The sequence below is a fragment of the Diadema antillarum genome, unplaced genomic scaffold (assembly GCF_040938485.1).
Source record: "Diadema antillarum isolate AM-2024a unplaced genomic scaffold, OU_Dant_1.0 seq00001823_RagTag, whole genome shotgun sequence".
NCBI lineage: Eukaryota > Metazoa > Echinodermata > Echinoidea > Diadematoida > Diadematidae > Diadema > Diadema antillarum.
This window is the reverse complement of record NW_027272497.1, coordinates 414,715-436,316: the sequence shown is the minus strand read 5'-3', so window position 1 is coordinate 436,316 and position 21,602 is coordinate 414,715. Positions and strand designations below refer to the sequence as shown.

At 37.7% G+C, this 21,602-nt stretch overlaps 1 protein-coding gene across 1 annotated transcript in view; it reads left to right on the top strand.

The window, feature by feature from the left end:
* The window catches only part of LOC139712585 (beta-1-syntrophin-like), an 87,841-nt gene that overhangs the window by 39,510 nt on the left and 26,729 nt on the right, over positions 1–21,602 (top strand). Inside the window, exons 2-3 of the mRNA XM_071624393.1 lie at positions 9,406–9,812; positions 10,660–10,802. Of these exons, the coding sequence (XP_071480494.1) occupies positions 9,406–9,812; positions 10,660–10,802 (550 nt within the window). The remainder of the gene's footprint in view (positions 1–9,405; positions 9,813–10,659; positions 10,803–21,602) is intronic.

The window sequence follows — 21,602 nt, the reverse complement described above, 5'->3', positions numbered from 1 at the left end:
TTAATAAGCCATCAGGATGTGGGTGATTGAAATACATGTGCTTGTGGGTAATACTCAAAATCTGAAAAGTCTGCTCGCAGAGACTAGGGATTCTCCATATTAACTTGATCAAGTATTGAAGAAAGCAAAAATGTATTGCACGGAATAATTCAATCAGCCTTCCTTCCCCATGGAGCTCATTCATATTTACCGAGAGAAAGCAAGAAATGGACAGTAGGCAAAATTATATAACTTTGCATTCTACTTTATTCCTTGCTGGTCACTGCAATGAGCATAGCGCGCACATGGAAATGTGTCATTGCAATAGTAGCGATGTGTTGTATGCACAGCTAGTTGTCGATACATTGTCATACATTATGAAAGAGGGAATATTTCCCTCTCAGGTGTAGAAATTTTCATATATGATTTTCCCAAAAATAAATGAGTTTCATTTTCCCTGACTGTGGAGTGACTGTACAGTGTAAAATTTATTCTCTCTCTCTCTCTCTCTCTCTCTCTCTCTCTCTCTTTTAGTTGATTTTAGGACATTTCTCCAAATATAATATTTATTTCCTATTTCTAGTGGATGATATCATTTTGATTCATTATCAGTCATGACCCTTCTGTGAGTACTATTACTACTGCTTATGTTGATAAAATTGTTTCGTGCTGATATATCTGCAAGTATTAGCAATACCTGGCACATGTTTCATCAATGTTTATACAAGTATATTGTGATGCAGTGTAAGAGGATTACGAACCTTTAGCCTGCAAGACTGAGCTTTGTATGTTATCACTGCTAGACCATCCCGCGAGTAAATAAGAGTGATTCATACTAGAGAACAAGTGGATATTTCCAACCCGTCAACTTCATTTCAATTACCACAGCTACTTTTGTTAATACTAAAAAAATACTGAACACTGTGAATAAGAAGTTTAATTCAGCAGCAATATGCAAAGGCGTATCATTTTCTCTTTATACCCAACTGCATCATGAGCAAAGACCATGAAAATTCATATTTTTTCTCCTACCCTGGAGGATGACTGTGTAACCTAATGCCAAATTCTCTTTCCTCTGTCTACATTCCTCCCACTGGGAGCCGGCCTTACTTTACATCAATTGGGAAATGGCAAAACAGTTTCCATAACTGGGAGAAAATTGTGGCCGGAAATATGAAATTTGTGGTGTTATTATGTTTTTATGCAGACCGTGAACCTTGAAAGGGATAGGAATTGATATGTTGCAAAAGATTGTAGTCACTTTTTAAATTGAGGCCATCTTTTGTAGTGATGAAATGTGGCTATTATATCGAAATCAGATGAAACTATAGATTGCCTATCCAGCAAATATTAGGCAATTTGTTTAAAAATGTTGTCTTGTGAATTATCAATAGTTGAATGCAAAACCAGATACTGTCTAGTAAAGCTCCTTTTTTTAAGGTAAAATGAACTAAAATTCTTTCATTAATCTTTTTCCCCAATCTTCCATTCTTTGTTAAGGATACTGTAAAACATGATATTTTTGCGGCATGAAATTTTTGCGAATGGGAGCCGATGGCCTTTAATATTCGCAGCATGAAATTTTTACGAGTTGCCTCTAACATTCGATGCATAATAGTGTAGACAAGATCTTTAGCGTGCATTTTAATTTCGCGAAACTTGGCTCTCGCGAAATTCGGGAAATTAAAATGCACGCGAACATTCCTCGTTTAACAGTAAGTTCTCAAAGAAGTAAATACACATGGGGGAGGGAAGTGAAGGAATGAAAACAAACATTTGCTCACAAAAAGAGCAAAAAGGCAGGAAGCATCAAAAAAACTAGTAGCTTCTGCAAATTCACCCTGAACCATGATCTCATGCAATATTAGGTGTTGTGAGAAAACAGAAATTGTGGTCTCTCACAATACAGCATATTATGCGGAGAAAAAGAGGTCAGAACCTGCAAGTATGCAGTGCATTCAATGTAGGAATTCCTCTAAAATGAGTTATATTCGGCATGTTTCACTTTCATTGTTACCTAGTATTGTGATGAATGACTGACCAAACAGAGTGGTTTAGTGTTCTCTCACTTTGCTATGTAAATCATCTGAGATCTCAACACACATTGGGGTCTCACACGTATACAGGTATACAATCGGTGCAAACTGTGATGAATGCCTCTGAGCCTCAGCTATGCAACTGAGAAGTTTCAAAAATTTAATGTAAAAAAAAAAGAAGCCAAAAAGCATGTGATGGCAGTGTGTTTTCATTTTCTTATAGTCCTATAATCTTATAGTCCTGTATGGATTTCTTGATAAAAATATAATTTGGCAAAGATTGTTCAGAAAATAGACTTTAAATCCTTGTTTGTTTGTTTGCTGTCACTGTTTTTGAAAATAAGGAGAGTAGGCTCTACTTTGCTGCCACGTGTCCAAGCTTTTGCTTATAGTGGCAGTCCTTCTTCCGCATAATTTCTCAGATAATTATTTGGAAAATTGGTAATACGATTTATAATTTGTTAATGAAATTAATTTACACATCGATTTTCCTTCTTTGAATCATGTACTTGTAATTTGTTTACTGATATTCCATGTGATATTACTGAAAATAATTTTGATTTATGTATGAAATTGTGTTGGAAGAAAAATAAATCAAACAAACAAACAAACAAATTTTTAACTTACTGTAAAACATGATATATTCGCGGCATGAATTTTTCGCGAATTGGAATCGACTGCCTTTTTTGCGGCATGAAATTTTCGCGAACTGCCACTGGCATTCAATGCATATAGTGTAGACAAGAACTTTCACGTGCATTTTAAGTAGCGAATCTTGACGCTCGCGAAATTGGCGAAATCAAAATGCACGTGAACATTCCTTGTTTTACAGTATATTCTTTTTATTCTTGGTCAACACTGATCATGTGCTGTGATATGAAATATTGAATATGCCTGACCAGCTTCAAAAGATGAATACACACAAAACTGAACAAACTACAAAGACTTAACAAAAACTGTTGGACTTTAAAGGGATGGTACAGTTTTGGTGGAGATGAAAATTGGGCTTTAACTTTTTTGCGAGATACCAAGAAAACACTTATGAAATAGTACAGAGCATACTATTTTAAGAGGAATTCAAGGTTTATTCGATAAAAATCGGGTTTGGAATAGCTGAAACATCCAACAACAAAGTAAAACAAAGTGATCGTAATAAAAGATGGGTCCCGCACTTTGTTAGGATCGCTCTGTTTTGGATATCTCAGCCATTTCATAACCAATTTTCATCAAATAAGCATTGAATCCCTCTTGGAATTATATGCTCTTTCATATTTCTTAAGAGGTTTCTTACTATCTCACCAAAAAATGATAAAAACCTGAAGTTAAGTCTCAACCAAATCTATGCGATCCCTTTAACTCAGGACTAGGGTTACGGAGCCATGAATTATCATTGAGATTTCTTTTTTCGGAGATGGAAAATATTCAGTCATTTATTCAAATCATTTCTATGAATGCTTGAGGCTTGCACTGTTTACCAAGTTTCCGTTTGCTATTTGAAAAGAGTGTGCTCGCCATAAGTTTCCAAGCATTATGTGTAATATGAGATGTTTGTAGACCTCCCAAGACCAGAGCCTTGGTTTGTGGAGGAAGCTGTAGAGTCATGGCAACTGAACCTCTAGAACTCAATCTTCAAGGGGGATTTGTGTTGATCCCAGTTTTCCTGAGATAAGCCCACAAAGCTATTGAAAGTGCTATTCTATACCATTTTCGAGTTGGCTATAAACAGGAGTGGGAAAGAGCCAACCAATGATTGATGAAGCTTTCATAACAATTGGCTTTCATAACAATTGAACTTGTAATGAGACAACATTTTATGGGGTTATAAAGTTTCACATGAATGCTTTCACCAAGATGACGATATTAGTCACAGCTGGAAATTAGCTGAGATGTTGATGTCATCAACTTACAATGCTTCCACTTGGTTTAATAAAGCACAAGTATATCACTAGAAATCATGCTGTAGGTCAGTAGTGTGGCAGTGGTAGGGTGGCTCTTTTCTAGTCATCATTGCATGGTTACTGAAACACAGTGTTATGTTTGATGGGAAGAATGCAAATTTACTGTAAAATGTACTGATCTTATGTATGTCGGGGGGGGGGGGGGGGGGGTCTAATGGATCCATTATATCATCACCTAAATCTCATTTCTTTTTTTGCGCTCACTAATTGGTAGTCAAATGGCAGTCAAACCAGTCTATAGCAACCACCCAAGGGAGACAAAAGAAGTGGTTGCTGTATACAGGTGGCCGCTGTAGACAGGGTCTTTAAACATCACTTTTCTATAGCAGGGAATTGAGTTAAGTGATCATATACAGCAGGTAACTGTTATAAACAGGCGGTCACTATAGCAGGTTTGACTGTAGTGTATCTGCATTTTTGTTTTGTTATAGACATGGCCTTTTGTATGTCACTGTATCTAGATCAGAATTAGCTCATCTTCATGATTGTAAATGTTGTGATACTTTTAAATGTATGAACCAAAACAACGACAGGGCTTCAAATAGCAAGACATTATTAATGGATTCGTGTATTCTTAGGGTATTTGGGTTGTGTATTCGTGGGGTATTTATAAATGGATGATCCATTTCCATTGTCAGATTCCAGAGGTTGGCTCATAAAGTAGGCTCCTATGCTGAGGGAAAGGGTAAGAGCAAATCCCAAGGCATTTCATGCTTGGCTCAAAATTCCATTTCAGAGGTTCCATACATCACTGGCAGCTTTTCCTCTGGCTTCACCTAGCCTCCACCTTTTTTTTTTTTTTTTTTTTTTTTTTTTTGGGAGGGGTGGGGGGGGGGGGGGGAGGATGAGGGATCCATGTAATGCTGGGTGGCAAAGATTATGTAAATGGTATTGTTTGCCATTGGGTGCCTGCCAGCGCTGGTCTAAAGACCAGTTTTTTGGCTTTGTCACTTTGAATCATGAATGTGAGGTAGATTTTGATTTTGTCTAGTCAGGGATATTTGTTAAGTCAAATGGTGAAAGGTTCATTCAAACAAGATTCATTTATGAAAACATTGAAGAAACAACAACACGTAACAAGAAAAAGTCAAAGCAGGTCCGTGACGCCAATTTGTACTTAAAACCATCATAATGTCTGAATTTTGCCATAATGGTTCAGTTTGTTATGGTCATTGAATTGTGGTCTGCTGTGCAAATTTCATTTGTGATCACAGGCAAGCTGTTGGCACATTAAAGGAGACCTCCAGATGATTTTCAGATTTTTACATTGAACAACAATAAATTACTTATACTGAGTACAGAGTTTCAGAATTTATAGTGATTGGGATGAGGAATAAGAATGTTTTCAAAATTTATAACAAATTGCTATGAACAAGGATGATGACATGGCAGCCTCACCATAAGAATGCATTAGTTGGCTCCTATGTCATCAAGACTAATTTGTTTATGATTTTTCGGAGTATTGGTTTTTCTGCTAAAAGACCACAATAAATTCCACAAATCTATACATGGAGCTGTCAATTTGTGTACTACACGATGTGAAATTATGAAAGTCGTCTGGAATGCCCCTTTAAATCCAGGGTCTAGCATATCGCCTCTCTCAGCTGTACCATGTACCATGAAACAGATCAAAAGGTGACACACACAGTTGACTGGGTCGTATATCGTCCGCGTTTAGCCAGTCGACGAGGGCCATTAATTACTCCATTAACGATGACAAAATGTTGATCTCATCCGATTCTGGCACTGTTTTTACAGCAGTCAATCAGGGCAGTAAAACAAGTCGTTTGGGAGGGCAAAGGTCTGTGCGGGATATGCACATGAGGAGTCAAAATCATACTTTGGTTCTGTCCTTGCCACATGAAATTTATCCAGTATCCCAAGGAATTTGCTTTTCCAGTCGTGGGCAGTAGTTCCCTTTCTTCTTAACATTGAAACTTCATTATTCAGGAGCATTCTGTAAGCAAATATAAAAAGGGAAACATTATTACATCAACATTCATATTTGGTGATAAGCACAATCAGGGTATGCAATCATGACTTTCTCACTTTAAAAAATTGTAACTTCTAAAAAAATGCACCAACTGACTTAAAAATTCACATGCAGCATGCCAAGACATCAGTAATCACATGTGGTAAGACAATAGCTAATTTCTTCTCATTTACTGTTAATTATTAAAGATTAATTACCAAAAAGTCCCCCAAAACCCACGTAATGCGTCAAAAAAAGCGTTTTACAACTTACGTAAAATCAAGATTTGAGGTCCATATTTTAAGTCTACCCCTATGTGTTTGGTATCAAATTAATGGATTTTTTCCTGGCATTGCTTGCATGCAATAAAAAACAGTGGTTCTTTCAGCTGGAGAAAGTTATAAGGTCTGAAGTCCCATCCTGGTTGGAGTGTAATGCTGGCTTATTTTTGTGACATTGTAACCTTTTAACCCATGCTGTACAGCTATACATGGAGAAACAGCTTATTTTTCTGCTTTTCCTGAAAGTACTGAAGACACACTACAATATGGTGCGCTGTTTGCCAATAAATGTTCAGCCAGTTTTGAGTTTTGAGCCATTTTCAAATGCTGAGTAAAATAAGTGCAGCCGTTTTTCAGTATTTTCAGTGAGGTATATCCTAATTTGACTACTTTAAAGAATCTTTTCCCCTTATTGAATATCCTTGTTTTTTTAACCATGAATTGTACATATGTAGAAATCTATTGTGTGAAAATTTTAGCAAATTTGAGCAATAGGAACTTATTTTTTTTATATTTTTACAAATTGCTGAGCATAAAAAGTGCAATACACGCCCATGTTATACTGCATGAAGGTCATATGATAAGTGTTCAGTGTTCATATTTCAATGCTTGTTCAATTTCTAAAGATATCATAAGCAAAAACAGTATTTTGGCTTAATATGTCATTGTTTGAGTGTCACAGCTTGGATATCAACTCAAGTCATCATAAATCTCACATTCATTCTTCTATCTGTGTTTACAAATATGAGAATTGATCGAAACACTGTGCGCACATTCAAGGTCAAACTGTACAGATAATTTTTTTGATGAAAAATATAATATCTTCCAAAGTACCAGCCCTAATTTCATTAAAATTTGTAATAATGGCCACTATATGTCTGTTACCTATTCCTGAAAGTTTCGCCTCTTCACTCTTTGGCAAAAGTGAAATATGATAAAATATGTAAAAGTGGTTTTATTTGAATTCAAAATAATGCCTACAAAATTGATCATCCATTTCGAGAAGTGAAAATATGAAATTCATTCATATTTTGTGATATGTCATGGCTATGTGCTGGTGGTGAATGAAAGGAATATTTATCAGGAATATCTAACAGCAATATCAGATGATAAAAACATTCTCCTTTTTTATAATGAATTTTTCCAATATATTAGTCATTTTAATGTAATTCGACACCCCTAATTTAAATGCTAATTTATGCGCAGTTTAATGCAAAATTTTGACTCCTTCTTTACATGAAATGAAAATTTGAACACTCAGCTACAACAAACAACAAAAAAAGCATTTTCACCAAGTTTTTTCATTTTTGCCCTGTTACACAATTGCATACCCTGATTGTGCTATTGACCATTTTCAAGTTAAAAAAAGAATGTTTTGTGGACCATCAGCTTCAATAAATTGGCTAAATATATGTGAAAGCAGGTTTGATTGAGATTGAAAGTGCATTTTGTTTTAAATGCCTGGTGATTTATGAAGAACATGTGTGTATCATATTGGTTGTATTGGCATCTGAGGTTTTTTTTTTTCCAATTTAATCTTTATAATTATATTTCCAATATTATGTTTCCAACCTAGCATATTAAATGTCTTCAACAGTCTACCTTATGGAGACTTTTTCTGATGTCATTGTCGCAGTTTACATTCCTGGAACATGAAAAAAAAAAGTGTAAGATGCATTTGTCCTGTAAATTAACTGTGATGTCACAAAAATCAAAGCTTCCGTCTACCAAGGTCAGCTTTGAACCCTGCAGCCTGATGCTACTTGCTGTATTTCATTCGTGTGATTTTAATGTGTGGATACTACCAGAATACTACCTGATGTTTCTGCGTGACCACTTAATTAATTTGTCAAGTGGGCGGAGTTTATGGCAGTGACAGTCCAATTCACCCATTGACCACCAGTTTATGACTTGACTCTGACACTATTGCAAACCCCCCCCCCCCCTCCAGTTTTACCCTCAGATATTGAGCCATAAATCATCGGCAAATAGCTGGATCTGCAGCTTCAGCTATGATGCACAGAAAGGATTTTTCCATGTCTGTCACTGTTGAAATGATGTAGTATTTCACAATACACATTTTGACAGACAGTTTACATTAGGCACTGGCACTGATCGCTTCTGTCAACACAAGCATATGGTGCTATAATTTCAATATCAAAATTTTGGATGTATTGTGGTGGAAAGATTTTACACGGCTCATCAAGCATGAAACAGTCCTAGATTATCACAGATACACATCCTTACATACAGCGAATTTACCAGGAGTGGCGCAGTGGGCATAGGCACTCGGAAGCTCTCTTAAAGGGGTTAATTTACCATTTTGCAGATGAAACAAAAACCCAGCATTAGTGCTTTAAAATCGTTCTAAAATGTGAGTTGGGGATAGAAACAACCACTGTAAAAATTTGAATCCATATGATTGATGTTAAGTGTTGTTAGATACACAAAGTGTGAACAATAGTTATAATAAAAATGTTTCCAGACTAAACCATCTACAGTTGCAGTTTATTGAGAATTACACTGATATCTTCTTATAGGCTTTATTGCAAAAATTTTATGTGGTAGGATGTTTTGTGATACAAAAGACCTACACACATATGCATCAAATGTGATATCTTGAACATTTTTGAAATCACTGCTCCCAAAGGTAAACAGGACCTCTACTAGAAAGTTTGAAAAAAGAGTCCCATAAATCTAAGTGTCTGTATATTTTGAATGACTTTTACAGTTTTCTTTCCTTAGATTCTGTGTTTACACTCTTGGAAAGTTTTGTGCAAAGAAAATATTTATTGTAATTCACAATGTTCTTGAGAAGTGAAAGCTTGAGAACTGTTGAAAGGGGCATCATTGAAAACTTACAGTAACATTCATCACATTGTTGGTATAGAAGAATATGTGTACATTTTGTCCCTTTTATTGGAAGTTGTGGACTAAAAAAAGAAAAGATTGTGAAGCCAACCCCCCCCCCCCCGAAATTATCAGAACAGCTGTTCTCTCACATTTTGGTACACTGAGAACATTAGTTTGCTTTCAAACTGCTGCATAGCCATGTTATTACACTTCATCTTTTTTTTTTTCTTTACAGCATATAGTGAAGGTAATTACTACAAGTCAATCTAGGTGTTTAATTAAGGTGTACTGACAACATTCTACATTTTAATTTGTTTCCATTCCAGTAAAGTACCTGCGGGAGGTGACACCATACTTCAGGCGGAGTACCATCATTGGCGAGGTAGGATGGGACACGCCCTCACCGTACATCATCAAGGAGCCCGGCGCCAACGCCCAGGTCACGCGGAACCACTGGACCGAGATGAAGGTCATCCCACTGAAATTGTGCTATGTGACGCGGAATCTAACGATAAACGACCCCGAACAGAGAACTCTTGAGCTACACTCGCCCGACGGGCGCAGTTCATGCCTCCTGAGGTGCACGGACGCCACCTCGGCCAACGAGTGGTTCAGCGCGCTTCATGCCAATGTGTCATTGCTGGCGATCCAGGCGGTGTCAGAGGCAAACGACATCCTCCGTTCAGCGCCGGGGAGCAGAGAGGTCAAACACATGGGGTGGTTATGTGAACAGGTGGGTGAGGCCAGGGGCCTTTTTCTTGAATCGAGCATAAGTTCAATATTTAGCGTAAGTTCTGTTTCATAAAAGCACTTACGCTTGATTTCAAGAAAAATCAGGCGTAACTTTCAGTAGATGGATCATTATTTGCGATCAATTGCAAAGTTGTTAATGAAACGCAATTTGCGATTGATTGCACCTTACGATCAATCTTAATGAAACTGGCCCCAGAGGTTTGCCGTGGAATAGCGTCCACAGATGGATGCATGATTATTCATCGATGTTGCTTTAAGAAGAGATTGGTCATAAACAGAAGTATAACATGATATCGTTAAATGAAATAGACTAACTTATCTATTGGGTGAGTGCCATTTTTGTTTTCATTTTTTTAAACCATTTTAGTCAGTCATAAAAGAACAGGATAACACAAGTCAATTATTTATAGTTAAATTTTTACCGTAAAGGAAAAGCTGATTTGATACCACTGGGTTTTTCATCATTTGCTTCCCTTCAAGATTACCTAAGACATATATTTCCTGCTCAGAAATATCTTAAGTATTCCTACAAAAAATATTTAGCATTAGGTTGCTCATCTGAAAAGTAATTCACGTTTAGACTTGTTGTTACCATAGGCAACCATGCTGCTGTAAATGTCAAAAGCATTTGAGAGCTCTTCTTAGAGGATTACCTGATATGTCAATATGAGATATACACATTTATATCAACAGTGATAGTCAATTACAGTTGGAATCATTTTCATAGTTGAAGACTTTTCTCTTTACCTAATCCTTTAGGTAAAAATACACACAAGAAATGTCAAATAGGAGATGATTGCCGGTCCTTGACTTTTCTACCATTCTAGTGTCACACGGAGGCAGATCTGTCGGCATGGAAACCCGTCTTTGTCGCTATCACAGACAAGGACCTGCTGATGTACGACAGCGTGCCCTTCACGAGGGAAGAGTGGGGCAAACCGTTCCAGAGCAACTCACTTCTTGCCACAAGGTTCGTAGTCCAAGAAATCTCTCTCATTTTATCATTTGTGTTGTGTGAATATGGTACACACCTGTGTCTCTAGCAGTGCGCTTGCTAACCTGTTGAAGACTAGTCCCGCAAATACTCAGGCAGGTGTCTATGGGAAATACGTGTTATAGCAAAATCAGCCCATCCTCAACAGCTTCATGTATGAAAAGGGTACGCCCACTGTGCATTGATCTGTATTTTAGACCATGCATTTGTGGTATAATAAATGAATTTTCTATGTGAAGTTGTGATCATGTAAGACATAGAATTGACTGTTTCATTTACATTTTATTCATTATTATGCATTCAGTTTTCTCCACTGTAAGTTAGAGTTCGTAGTGTATTTTCTTTTTTTTTAGATTAAACTCTAAAAAAGGATTTTGCTCTACTGCAAAACCAACCAATAAGAGGAAAAAATTAGAAAAATTTATCTAGAGACCAGATTTTGATTCCCCAAATTCAAACTGATTGAACTTGACTATGTTGGGCCAATACATATGTGAAGCATAGTTTTCGTATTACATCAGTGCATAATCTACAGGAGCTGTTTTTCTTGTCATCAGCGCGACAGCACTTTGAGCCGTCCTCGCTGGGTATTTGGCTCGTTTGTTGTCTCCATCTCTCAGCCTCTCCTCACGTGTGCAGTGAGTTGCGTGATGAGCAAACCACCTGACTTTCATTGCATGCTCTCCAGAGGGCCCACTGGTTTTGTTTGTGGGTGTCGATTGTTATCAGTGCTATACACGTGTGTGTGTGTGTGTGTGTGTGTGTGCATGTGTGTGTGTGTGTGTGTGTGTGTGTGTGTGTGTGTGTTCATATGTGTGTGTGTGTGTGTGTGTATGTGCATATGTGTGTGTGTGTATGTGTGTGTGTGTGTGTGTGTGTGTGTATGTGTGTGATTGTGTGAGTGTTCATATATGTTATCATGGATTTGTATTGATGTACTAATTTGATGTAACGAGTAATTTTTCGCGCTTGGCCGGGTGAGGTGAGTTTCGCGTGTTTTTAATTCCGCAGAATCAAGATGCTAACCACTGGAAAATAGCAAGCAAAACAATATTCATGCACTTTTATTTCCACGTTGGTTTATGGTTGCGCAAAATGTGTGAATATTTCAATGCTGTGAAAATTTCCACTTTTACAGTACAACCAAAGTTGAAATGCATGGGAAAGTCCATGATGACAAGTGTGTAGAGAAGACTTTTTACCTCATTGTACATACAGTGCTAGTTGCAAACAGTCAATTTTTGTTTTCATTTTTGTTTTGTTTTTTGTGAGGGAAGGTTAGAGGGTGAGAGAAGTCAGTAAAAAGCAGAAGTTGGGAGTTAAACCCTTAGATGTACAACATATGCTGTTGTGTTTTCTGACTGTATGTGTGCAAATTTGTGTAACAGGAAAGCAAGAGCGAGAGAGATAGAGAGCATAGTATGCAAATAACTGAAAAGTAGCTTATACAAGAAAACATGCTTAGAGTAGATTGACACAATTCACCTACAATTGTAATGTGGCCTCATGTCTTCGCATAACTTGTGTTGGCTTGATGAAACCATGTCATCTTTGAAAAAAAAGAAAAAGAATATGAATGTGCAAGAGTCAGCCTTTTGCAGAACATGCAGCTAAAAAATTTCGATAATGAATATATTGGATAAGAACAAAATGAAGCAAAAATAATCCTCAGCATCTATATTTGAAGGCCTTTGAAAGAACTATGTGCGCATTTGTGTGACGTAGTGAAGTTGATTGAATTATACAATTATTGAAACGTTCAGAATTTGCCAAAGGGCGCCCAATCCTCGTTATTTCTAATGGGGGATGCAGTGACTGGTATTTTCAACTGCTCTAGGTTGCTTCGCGTTGGAGGGACTCACACATATGTGCATTCAGTTTCACAATTCCGTCGTGGATTCACTGTATGCTGAGGTGCCCACGGCAAATCATGACTCACTTTTCATGATGTCATGTACTGTACACTACAACTATGTGAGCATGTTTGATATTTGATTTTGAGACAAAATTCAGAGCTGAATGCATAAAAAAAGAAAGAAACAAACAAGGAGACCCCTTTTTGATTTTCTCATCTGCTTCAAAAGTTCAATTCTTGCATATGTTGCTGTCAGGCTACTCTGTGTTAAAGAAGCTATTGTTGAAAAGGAAGATTTCCTTCAATTCGTTTCACTTCATATATTTATTCATTTCATTTTCAACAAAAAATGGAAATGAATAAAACAAGTCATGCTAAAAAAAACTTCAACAATATACATGTTCTAAATATATCAAAATATTGTATAATCACAATATGAGCAGGTATGCAAGGATATCTCCTGTACTTTATCAGGCAATCAGTGATATGAAAATGAGTTAAAAGTAATGTTTCCCATACATAATCTGCAATCAGTGACAGCTTCAAGGGTTGTTTTGCTGATATGCATTTTACCTTCGAGCATATATTGGTTACAGACAGTGTGATGGATAAGTATGTATCATGAGATTAGTGATAATTTCTACCTCATTTTTTTTTTTTTATGTGATTCCTTATCTGTAGAGATCTATAGATATATAATGGTAGGGTTCTGAATTTACTTATCTTCTGTTTGTGTACCACCAGAGGTAGTCCTCATGTGTTGGTTGAGGTGAATTAAATCTGGTTGGAAATCTTACCAATGGATAGTGTTACTAGCATTGGTTAGATTTGCTGTGAGTTTGATCTCCATAGTGTCTTCAACCCAAGAGTTGATTGGGTTTGAAGTAGTGGTACTCTTTCACACTCATCACTCACTGAAGGCAGTGCCTTAGGCCAGAATGAAGTAAAGCCTACCATCAACCTCAGTACGTTCACATCTGCAGTAGCTAAGCAGGTGGCAGGGTAGGTTACACAGTATGAAGCATTCTCATTACAGTGTTTGACAAGCATCCTCACTCATGTGTACATTTGTACGTTGCTTTGACTGTAAGGAAATATGATTTGTGTCCAAGAGTCAACTTTCAGCATTACATCTTGTATAAGTCAAACCTGGATCAGTCTGGAATTAGTGTATGAGACACTGGGTCATATCAGTGCTCTAAAAAACTTTCCGCTGCTGGTGTCAATTACTGTACAGTATTCATCGCATAATCGGGCATCTGATAATCGGGATCCTCGCTTAAATGATATACGCTTCCCAGAAACATTTCCAACGCACGTTATTTTCACTGGATAATCGGGCGGGGACCTCTGATAAACGGGACAATTTTTTCTTCAAGCGATCTTTTATTTTGTTAATATTTTACACAAAAATCTACCAAAATACCACAACAATATTTCAAAAGATTCCGTATCAGTTGTCGTTTACAACAAACTGACAAAGCAAGCTTCGGATTGGTGTGTTTTTGACCTCCGTCCATCCAGTACATGTACATGCATAGCCACGAAAGCGCCGTGTATAAGTATCCATGCCATTGCAAAGCACATGCCTTCGCGAACATTCTTCTCCCCTACATAAGCAAAGCCATGTGCTCGCTTGCAATTCCTACTCGACTCACATCCAATAAAAAACATGCCTCGCTCATACAGCCCAGGCTGTGTGCGTTGTTTAATCTCAGTCATACACTCTGAGGGCAAAGTCCATTGTTATCGCGCGCCTTCGTATCTTGTTATCTACTGTCTTTGGTTTCAACTTTCAATACAGCTGTACACTGTGATCTGTGTGTACGTCACTATCTTCCTCAGTTGTGACTGGGCAAAAGTTACGTGATTGAAATGAGGGCTATGAACAGTTACGTATTCAGTGAAATGGGGGAGAGAGTGGGAGGGAGAGCGTGAAAGATGAGAAGGGTTCAATGTATGTGCGAATACGTAACGTTTTATGAATCTAGACTATGAGCTGACATTGATTACGTGTACAATTGTACACTACACGCGTGTTTGACAGAAGAATCGAACCCGGTTGCGATTACTCTACATCATTGCGAGAATGCAGGGAGAGCTGGAGGGTCGCGCCGAGGGGTAGCGTGTTGTGTATTCATGTACATGTACAGTACGTCAGTATGCATGTGTGTGTGTGTGTGTGTGTGTGTGTGTGTGTGTGTGCACTACATGTACATGTCGTATGCCGTTAGTGTGTGGTGAGTACTCATCGCGAAATCGGGCACCTCGCTTGAAGGGGCCGTGTTTGCTACTCCCAACCTGTCCCGATTATGCGATGAATACTGTATTATGTATTAAAGCGTAAGTTACATACTCCTTTTGTTTGTTTACTTATGAGAAGGTCTAAAATTATTTACATAATATTATCATGAATGTCTTTAAAATAGTTATATATTATCATGAAAGTCTTGTTGTATTGGAATACACTCTTGGTATATCTCAACTGCTATGATTTAGACCCTGATGTGAGTGCACTATCATAGAAGTGTTTATCTGTGAGTTTGAGCTGTCTGTTTACCTTACAACGGTCTGTAAGCATTTCACTTCAAACTGCATTTTGTATTTAAGGAAAGTGGTGGGTTTTATGAGTCAACAGAATACACATGGAAATTCATTTTGTGCACTATGGGTGAGGCTCTTGTCTGTTTGTGCTAGTACTACACCCACTCACCCACCCTCCCACACACACAGACATGCACATAACACATGATAACACACTCAAACACCTGGTGTATGTCGTGTAGGTGAATTCTGTCCATCACTCAACAGTTGTGTCGCAGTGAGCCTGTTTTGTGTGTGTGCGTAGCTCGGTTCATCAGTTATGTCGACAGCACATTAGCTCGGACTGACTGACTTCCCAACAGTCCCGTCCACACTGCTGGTAACTCTGCATGCATGGTGTAACAAGCATGGGCCACCTTTAACCCTGACTTCAGTGTTGTACGCATTTTGTAGAAAAAACATGCTTTAAAACATACAATGACACCACTGTTGTATCAAATTCTGCATCTACAACCTTTCCTCCAACTTTATTTACTGTATGTTATCATCCTTTCATTCTATTTTATATCCCTTTTTCTAAAAATGCAGAGAAATTATTCAATAGTGGAGTAACCATGTTAAAGAGTAAATGGCAACAACACAGATGATTTACCATAGTCTCTGAGAGAATAAGGAACTCGAGACTATGTAAAATGAAGATATGCAAATAGTCATATTAACCAATTACTTGTGATTGAGATCATGGATAGTCTTGTATGAAGTCTATGAAGGTATCAGAGTCCTGTGGGGAATGAGTTCTAGCAATTCACCTGCACACTTGTACAGTGAACTGACATTTGCACGACATTATTGTCTGTGGCTTTGTAATGCCAATGACCGCTAGTTGTCACCTCATTCGTTGTACTGGAGGATGATTATCACGTAGTTGGTTGACCAAATGTCAACTTGTGATAATTGCAGATCATGGAATTGCACTGCTAGTAATTGCTATGGATTTGTGTTTCTATAGCCACATAACTAACCAAAGGCAGTATTGACAATTTCAAACAAATTACAAAAAAAAAAGAAGAAGAAAAGGGAGAAACTTTTCAAGGCATGTTTCCCATCAACTGAGATGATATTTTTACTTAGATTTCAAAACTGCCCATTGTGCAATGACACGTGCACTTGCCTTTTATAAGTAGATGAATGTTATTTGTCATGCATGTAAACCCTTCGTATACTTCACAGTATGGGATTTTTATGTTTCATTACAAGATTTACACAATGTATTTAGTGGTTCCATGACATTTGCTTCTGCGACAATTACTCCCATGAAATATGTGCACGCTAAGCCAAACATAAAGCCTACCCACAAAAACATAACCCTAACACTAATCCTAATCCTAACATCAAACTAAACCTAAAACCCTATCACAACCGTAACCCTAACCCTAACCGTAAGTCCTTGGAGAGAATAAGACAAGAGCAATTGTTGCAGGAGCAAATGTCATGTCAGCGTGTTTAGCATTTAGGGATGTTTGTGTAAATGGCATCTTGTGTATTGTTAATGTGCTTGTGTATGTTTTGTTTGTGTATGTGTATGTGTATGTGTATGTATGTGAATATGCGCGCGTGTTGCTGACTTTTTTTTTTTTCAGTTACTGGTTATAGTTTGTAGAAAGAAGAGAAAATACACTGTATTTACTTTCCTGGGGTTAGTTTTAAATAAGGCCCAGCGCCTTCTCATTAACCCCTTCACTTGATAACTTTGGTTGTTTGTTTGCTTGTTTGTCTATTTTGTCACTTTTCATGTTACATTTGTTATACTATTGTCACATTTTTATGTACGCATGTTTTATTAAGTGAAAATAAAATGAAATGACATAGTGTAGCCATGATGTCAGTTCACAAAGCATCAGTAAATCAATTTGTCACTGATTGAGATAGTAGTCACTTATTGGTCATTTGACCCTGTGGTGTTGACCAGGGTAAAAGCAAAACACTGATAATGAATGCTGGCTGGAAGAACTCTAAAATGATCACTCGTGACTGAAGCAGAGACAGATTTCAGAAAGGAAAAAGCTGCATCTCTTGCACAACAGCCAAGTCATCTCCTGATCACAATTGGCATGTGCACTTGACACTGCTTTTCAGCAGCTTCTGATGTGGACAGCACAACTGCTGTGATGTGTGAATGCATCTACTGTGTGTGCATATGCATGGCACAAATACTGTTGACTCTAGCCACGGTCATCCGTCACTCAATAAGTCGGGGGTGACACAGAACAAATGTTTGCGTCGCAAATTCCCTTCACACCCTGCCTGCATTTTCGTTGTTTTTTGGTTGCTTTTTCCTCTGCATGAGATGCGATATGGAATGAAATTAAGTTTTAAACGTGAATTGGGAGGGAACTGCACTGATTGGACAACAGATGTGTGATGAAGTGATGTGAAAATAATGTGGGCTGCCAATTTAATCACCAGCTGGCCAAATGAGCGTAAAGACTGGATGAAGTCTGTGGAGTTAGTACCCTATTCAGTCCCATTCCATGAAGTCTGAGAGAGAGTAGCGTTTACACTTTTCTTCATCCACAATGATGATGCACATCAGTCCCTCAAATTACCGTAGAAGTGGAAATTTTTGCGAGAGATTGTTTTCTGTCATTCAGACGGGTGAAATCAATTTTGCATGTTTTTAATCAAGCAGAATCAAAGAGATAGAATTTGATAGTATATTAACACAAAATTGTTTGCACAGTTTTGTTTTTTGTGTGAGTTTCATGTTGCACGAAATGCGCGAAAGTTCTTGCCTTTACAGCACAATGGCTTGGGGGGGGGGGGGAATCAAAGTACATCAAGTAGGTCATGGAAACCATGTCAAATTCATTACGTCCAGGAAGAATGCATTTAGGTGAAAATGGATTTTGAGTATTAGATTTGGAATCGTATGTCTCTGACAATTTCCTGTTAAAAGTAGAATGATAAAAATCACATTTGCCTTCTTCATATAACATGAATAACAATTGTAGGAAACAGAGAAAAGGGTACAGTTGTACTCGTATATCAATGTCAGAGAAGTTGATGGATCTATCGGTGCAAAAATGCAGCCTGTCAAAACTAAAAAAACAGAACACCCCTAGTTCATGAAGAAATTGCATTAACTGTGATGTGCACATACATGAACATCATGCAATATGCTTTTTGTCATTGGGAGCAAAGGAGGAGGAAAAAAAGAGAGGAAAATGTCTATTTCATCAATCCTTTTAGTCTGTCCACGTAAAAAGAAGAGCTCACCATTTAGGCACCAAGGCAACAAGCTTCTTGTGTAATGGGAGAGTTAGAAAGCATAGTTTATCATATTAAGGTCTTGTTGTCATGACAACAGAAGAATCACAGTATTCCCTTTATAAAGAGGGGACTGTATCATCAGAAGAGAGATCTTCTTAAAGGGAAAGGGAAGGATGGTGTAGACTCCAAGAAACTGCTGTATGATCGGCGCATTTACCAAGTGCATTAATAGCATTAATATGCACTTTTGCACCATGCTTCAAGATGGCTTTAAAAGCTAGAGTGAAATCAGATGAAACTAATGCTAGAAGCTCCATCAAAATTGTATTTGAAGTGAGAAAGTTGGGGAACTCGAAAATTTTACATCTTTTCACAGAACAGTGATGTATCAGCAATCAAGGATGCAAATTAAATGAAGTGATAATGCTATGTGGCCTCATATATCTGGTCATTAATCTGTATGAATGTGTTCACAAATGAGTTAATGAAAGATGTTTGAATTGTCTAACAAAGACAGCGAGCTTGACACTGTGCAGCAGATTATTCCATAGATCTGATGCAGTTGACAGTTCAAATGAACATGCACCACAAAAGTTGGTCTTAACATGAGCCCCCAGCGAGAAGGATTTCGGACTAGATCAAAGGTTTCATATTAAAAGTATGTGCTGTACATCTGAAGGAGTCCTTGGAGAGAGAATGGCTCATATCCAACAAACTCTGAAAAGTTAACAGAATGACTTTGAATTGAATCCTTTGTCATAAGGGAAGCCATGGGGATTCTTGAAGAATGAGGGTAACAAGATGGATGAGTTGGAGTGCATTCACCTTATATTGCCGCCAAGTTTTGAAAAAAAAGATAGGCCAATATATCACTGTGTTGTATTGACATGATATTTCTGTGCACAAACCAATGGGACAGTAAGCTGATAATTTATCACCTCAGCTAAATTTCATGTGTAGTTGTTGCCAATTTCACTTTCCATTAACCCGTTGAAGACGAGTCCCGACTATACTCGGGCAGGTGTCTATGGGAAATGCATGTTGTAGCAAAGTTAGACCATCCTCAACGAGTTAAACAGATATGATGAGGGACAAGAATAAGGTAGCCATTTGTCTGTATGGTCTGCTGAAACACAATTTGCGCTACTGCGCAAAGTTTATGTTGTATCCTTTTTCTTTGCTCATAGTGGCAGCATCTTCTCCCCATGGCTGTAGGGAAGGTCAAATTTGTAACAAAGTCTTGGTAACCTTTCCATTACCCTGTAATTTCATTTGTTGTGCATGCTCAAGATCATGTTTTCCCACACCCAGATTCAAGTTTCTGATAATAAGGGTTCTGCCCTTTTTCTGGTATGGTGTGTGTGCTGAAGATTCCTCCCTTAGATATCTTATATTAACCCATTGAAGACGAGTCCTGAGTGAGCATGTACTTGGGCAGGTGTCTATGGGAAATGCATGTTGTAGCAAAATCAGCCCGTCATCAACGGGTGAAGGAAGCAAGCACATCCATTTAAAGCAGCTAGGTGGCATCACACTTCTGAGTCCACGGCATTCAGGATTGAATAAGAAGAGGAATTTATTTTAGGGGTTGTTTGTTTGTTTTTCATCTCTAGAGATTTCAGTAACATATTCATGCACAATATCCTTGGTGAAATTTGATTTAGAAGTCGTTTTGTACTTGATTTCCAAAATGTGTCATGGGACAATTAGACTTGTTCTCTCTCTCTTAATACTCTGATGCAACTTTTAGTGCCTGCTTGACCCAACAATTTGCCAAGTTTTTCTCAGCAATCACATTCTATTCCATTGTTGCTTCTTGTGTAGCTTGTATTGAATCAAAGGCTCTAGAGAGCTACTGCGATCACTCTTTGTCTGTTGTCCCGTTATCTGTCATCTATAAGTCTTAAAAATACATGTTCATCCTTCTTTTTTTTTTACAACGTACAGTCAGATTTAACCAAACCTGGTAGTTGTCTAATCATTCTTCGGTGCAGGGGATACAAAAGTTGTTCAAACAGTACAGCTAACAATACTGATGTTCAGTGTTTGCTGCTCATTCAGATATTTGCTGAAGCACTCTCTACTTATTAATTAAGTGTCCTTAGTGAGCTAAGGGTAGTTAATTGAATTTTTCATTGTGTAATTATGAAAGCAGCTACGAAAATGCCTCATTTGGAATTTTTGATGGTGTAATTATGAAAGCATCTAGGAAAATGCTACATTTGGAGTTTTTGATGGTGTAATTATGAAAGCATCTACGAAAATGCCACATTTGGAATTTTTTTCTTCAGTATATCAAAGACATGCATTTTATGAGGAGATGGTTCACTTTAAGCTTGTGTTCAGTGTGGTGCTATTTTTCCCATCCATGTCTCTCTCTCTCCTTTTTTTTTTTTTTTTTTTTTTGGTGATTCCACGGAAAGCAAGTTCCACAGCAAGGCGTAGGAACTTCTCTGCTTGCCTGCTTGTTCTTACCTCTTCCCCATCAACATATCAGGTCCGCAGTGGCATTTGTGTGTTTGTCTAGAGAGCGGAGATGCCCAGACAGTCCCAAATATCCTTATCACATGGTGATGCCTTGGCATCCAACTGCTCCGCCCGCCCGTGAACATCATCCGCACCTTCTCTTCTAGTCTTTGGGCTCCAGACCCTTGATTTCGCATTCATGCACGCAGACTTGGCAGTTTAGGAGTAAAGATATAGGTGTTATCAGTACTGGCAGTACTCTCATCTAATGGAGAACTGCCTAAAAGCCTTTTCCATTCAAAATGTTTGTATACTTATAAGAAACTCAGTAAGAAGAATAATTTGTCTCTTTCGCTACATTCAGAAATTTAGTATCGGAAATGCACATGATAAACAAATATATGTCAATAATGAGTAGCTCCAGAAATTTGGAAGTGGAGTAATATTTTAACATTGCGGTCATTTAGAACTTTAAATTGATCATCATTGTTTTCTTTGCTATTTTGTTTGTTTTCAGATTCTAGTCTTGCAAGTCAGTGAATATTTTGCATTTCTTGGGTATCAAATAAACGGACAGAATGACATTAAATATTCTGAAAGAAGAAAAAACAAACAAATATACAAACAAGGAGTTGTTTTAT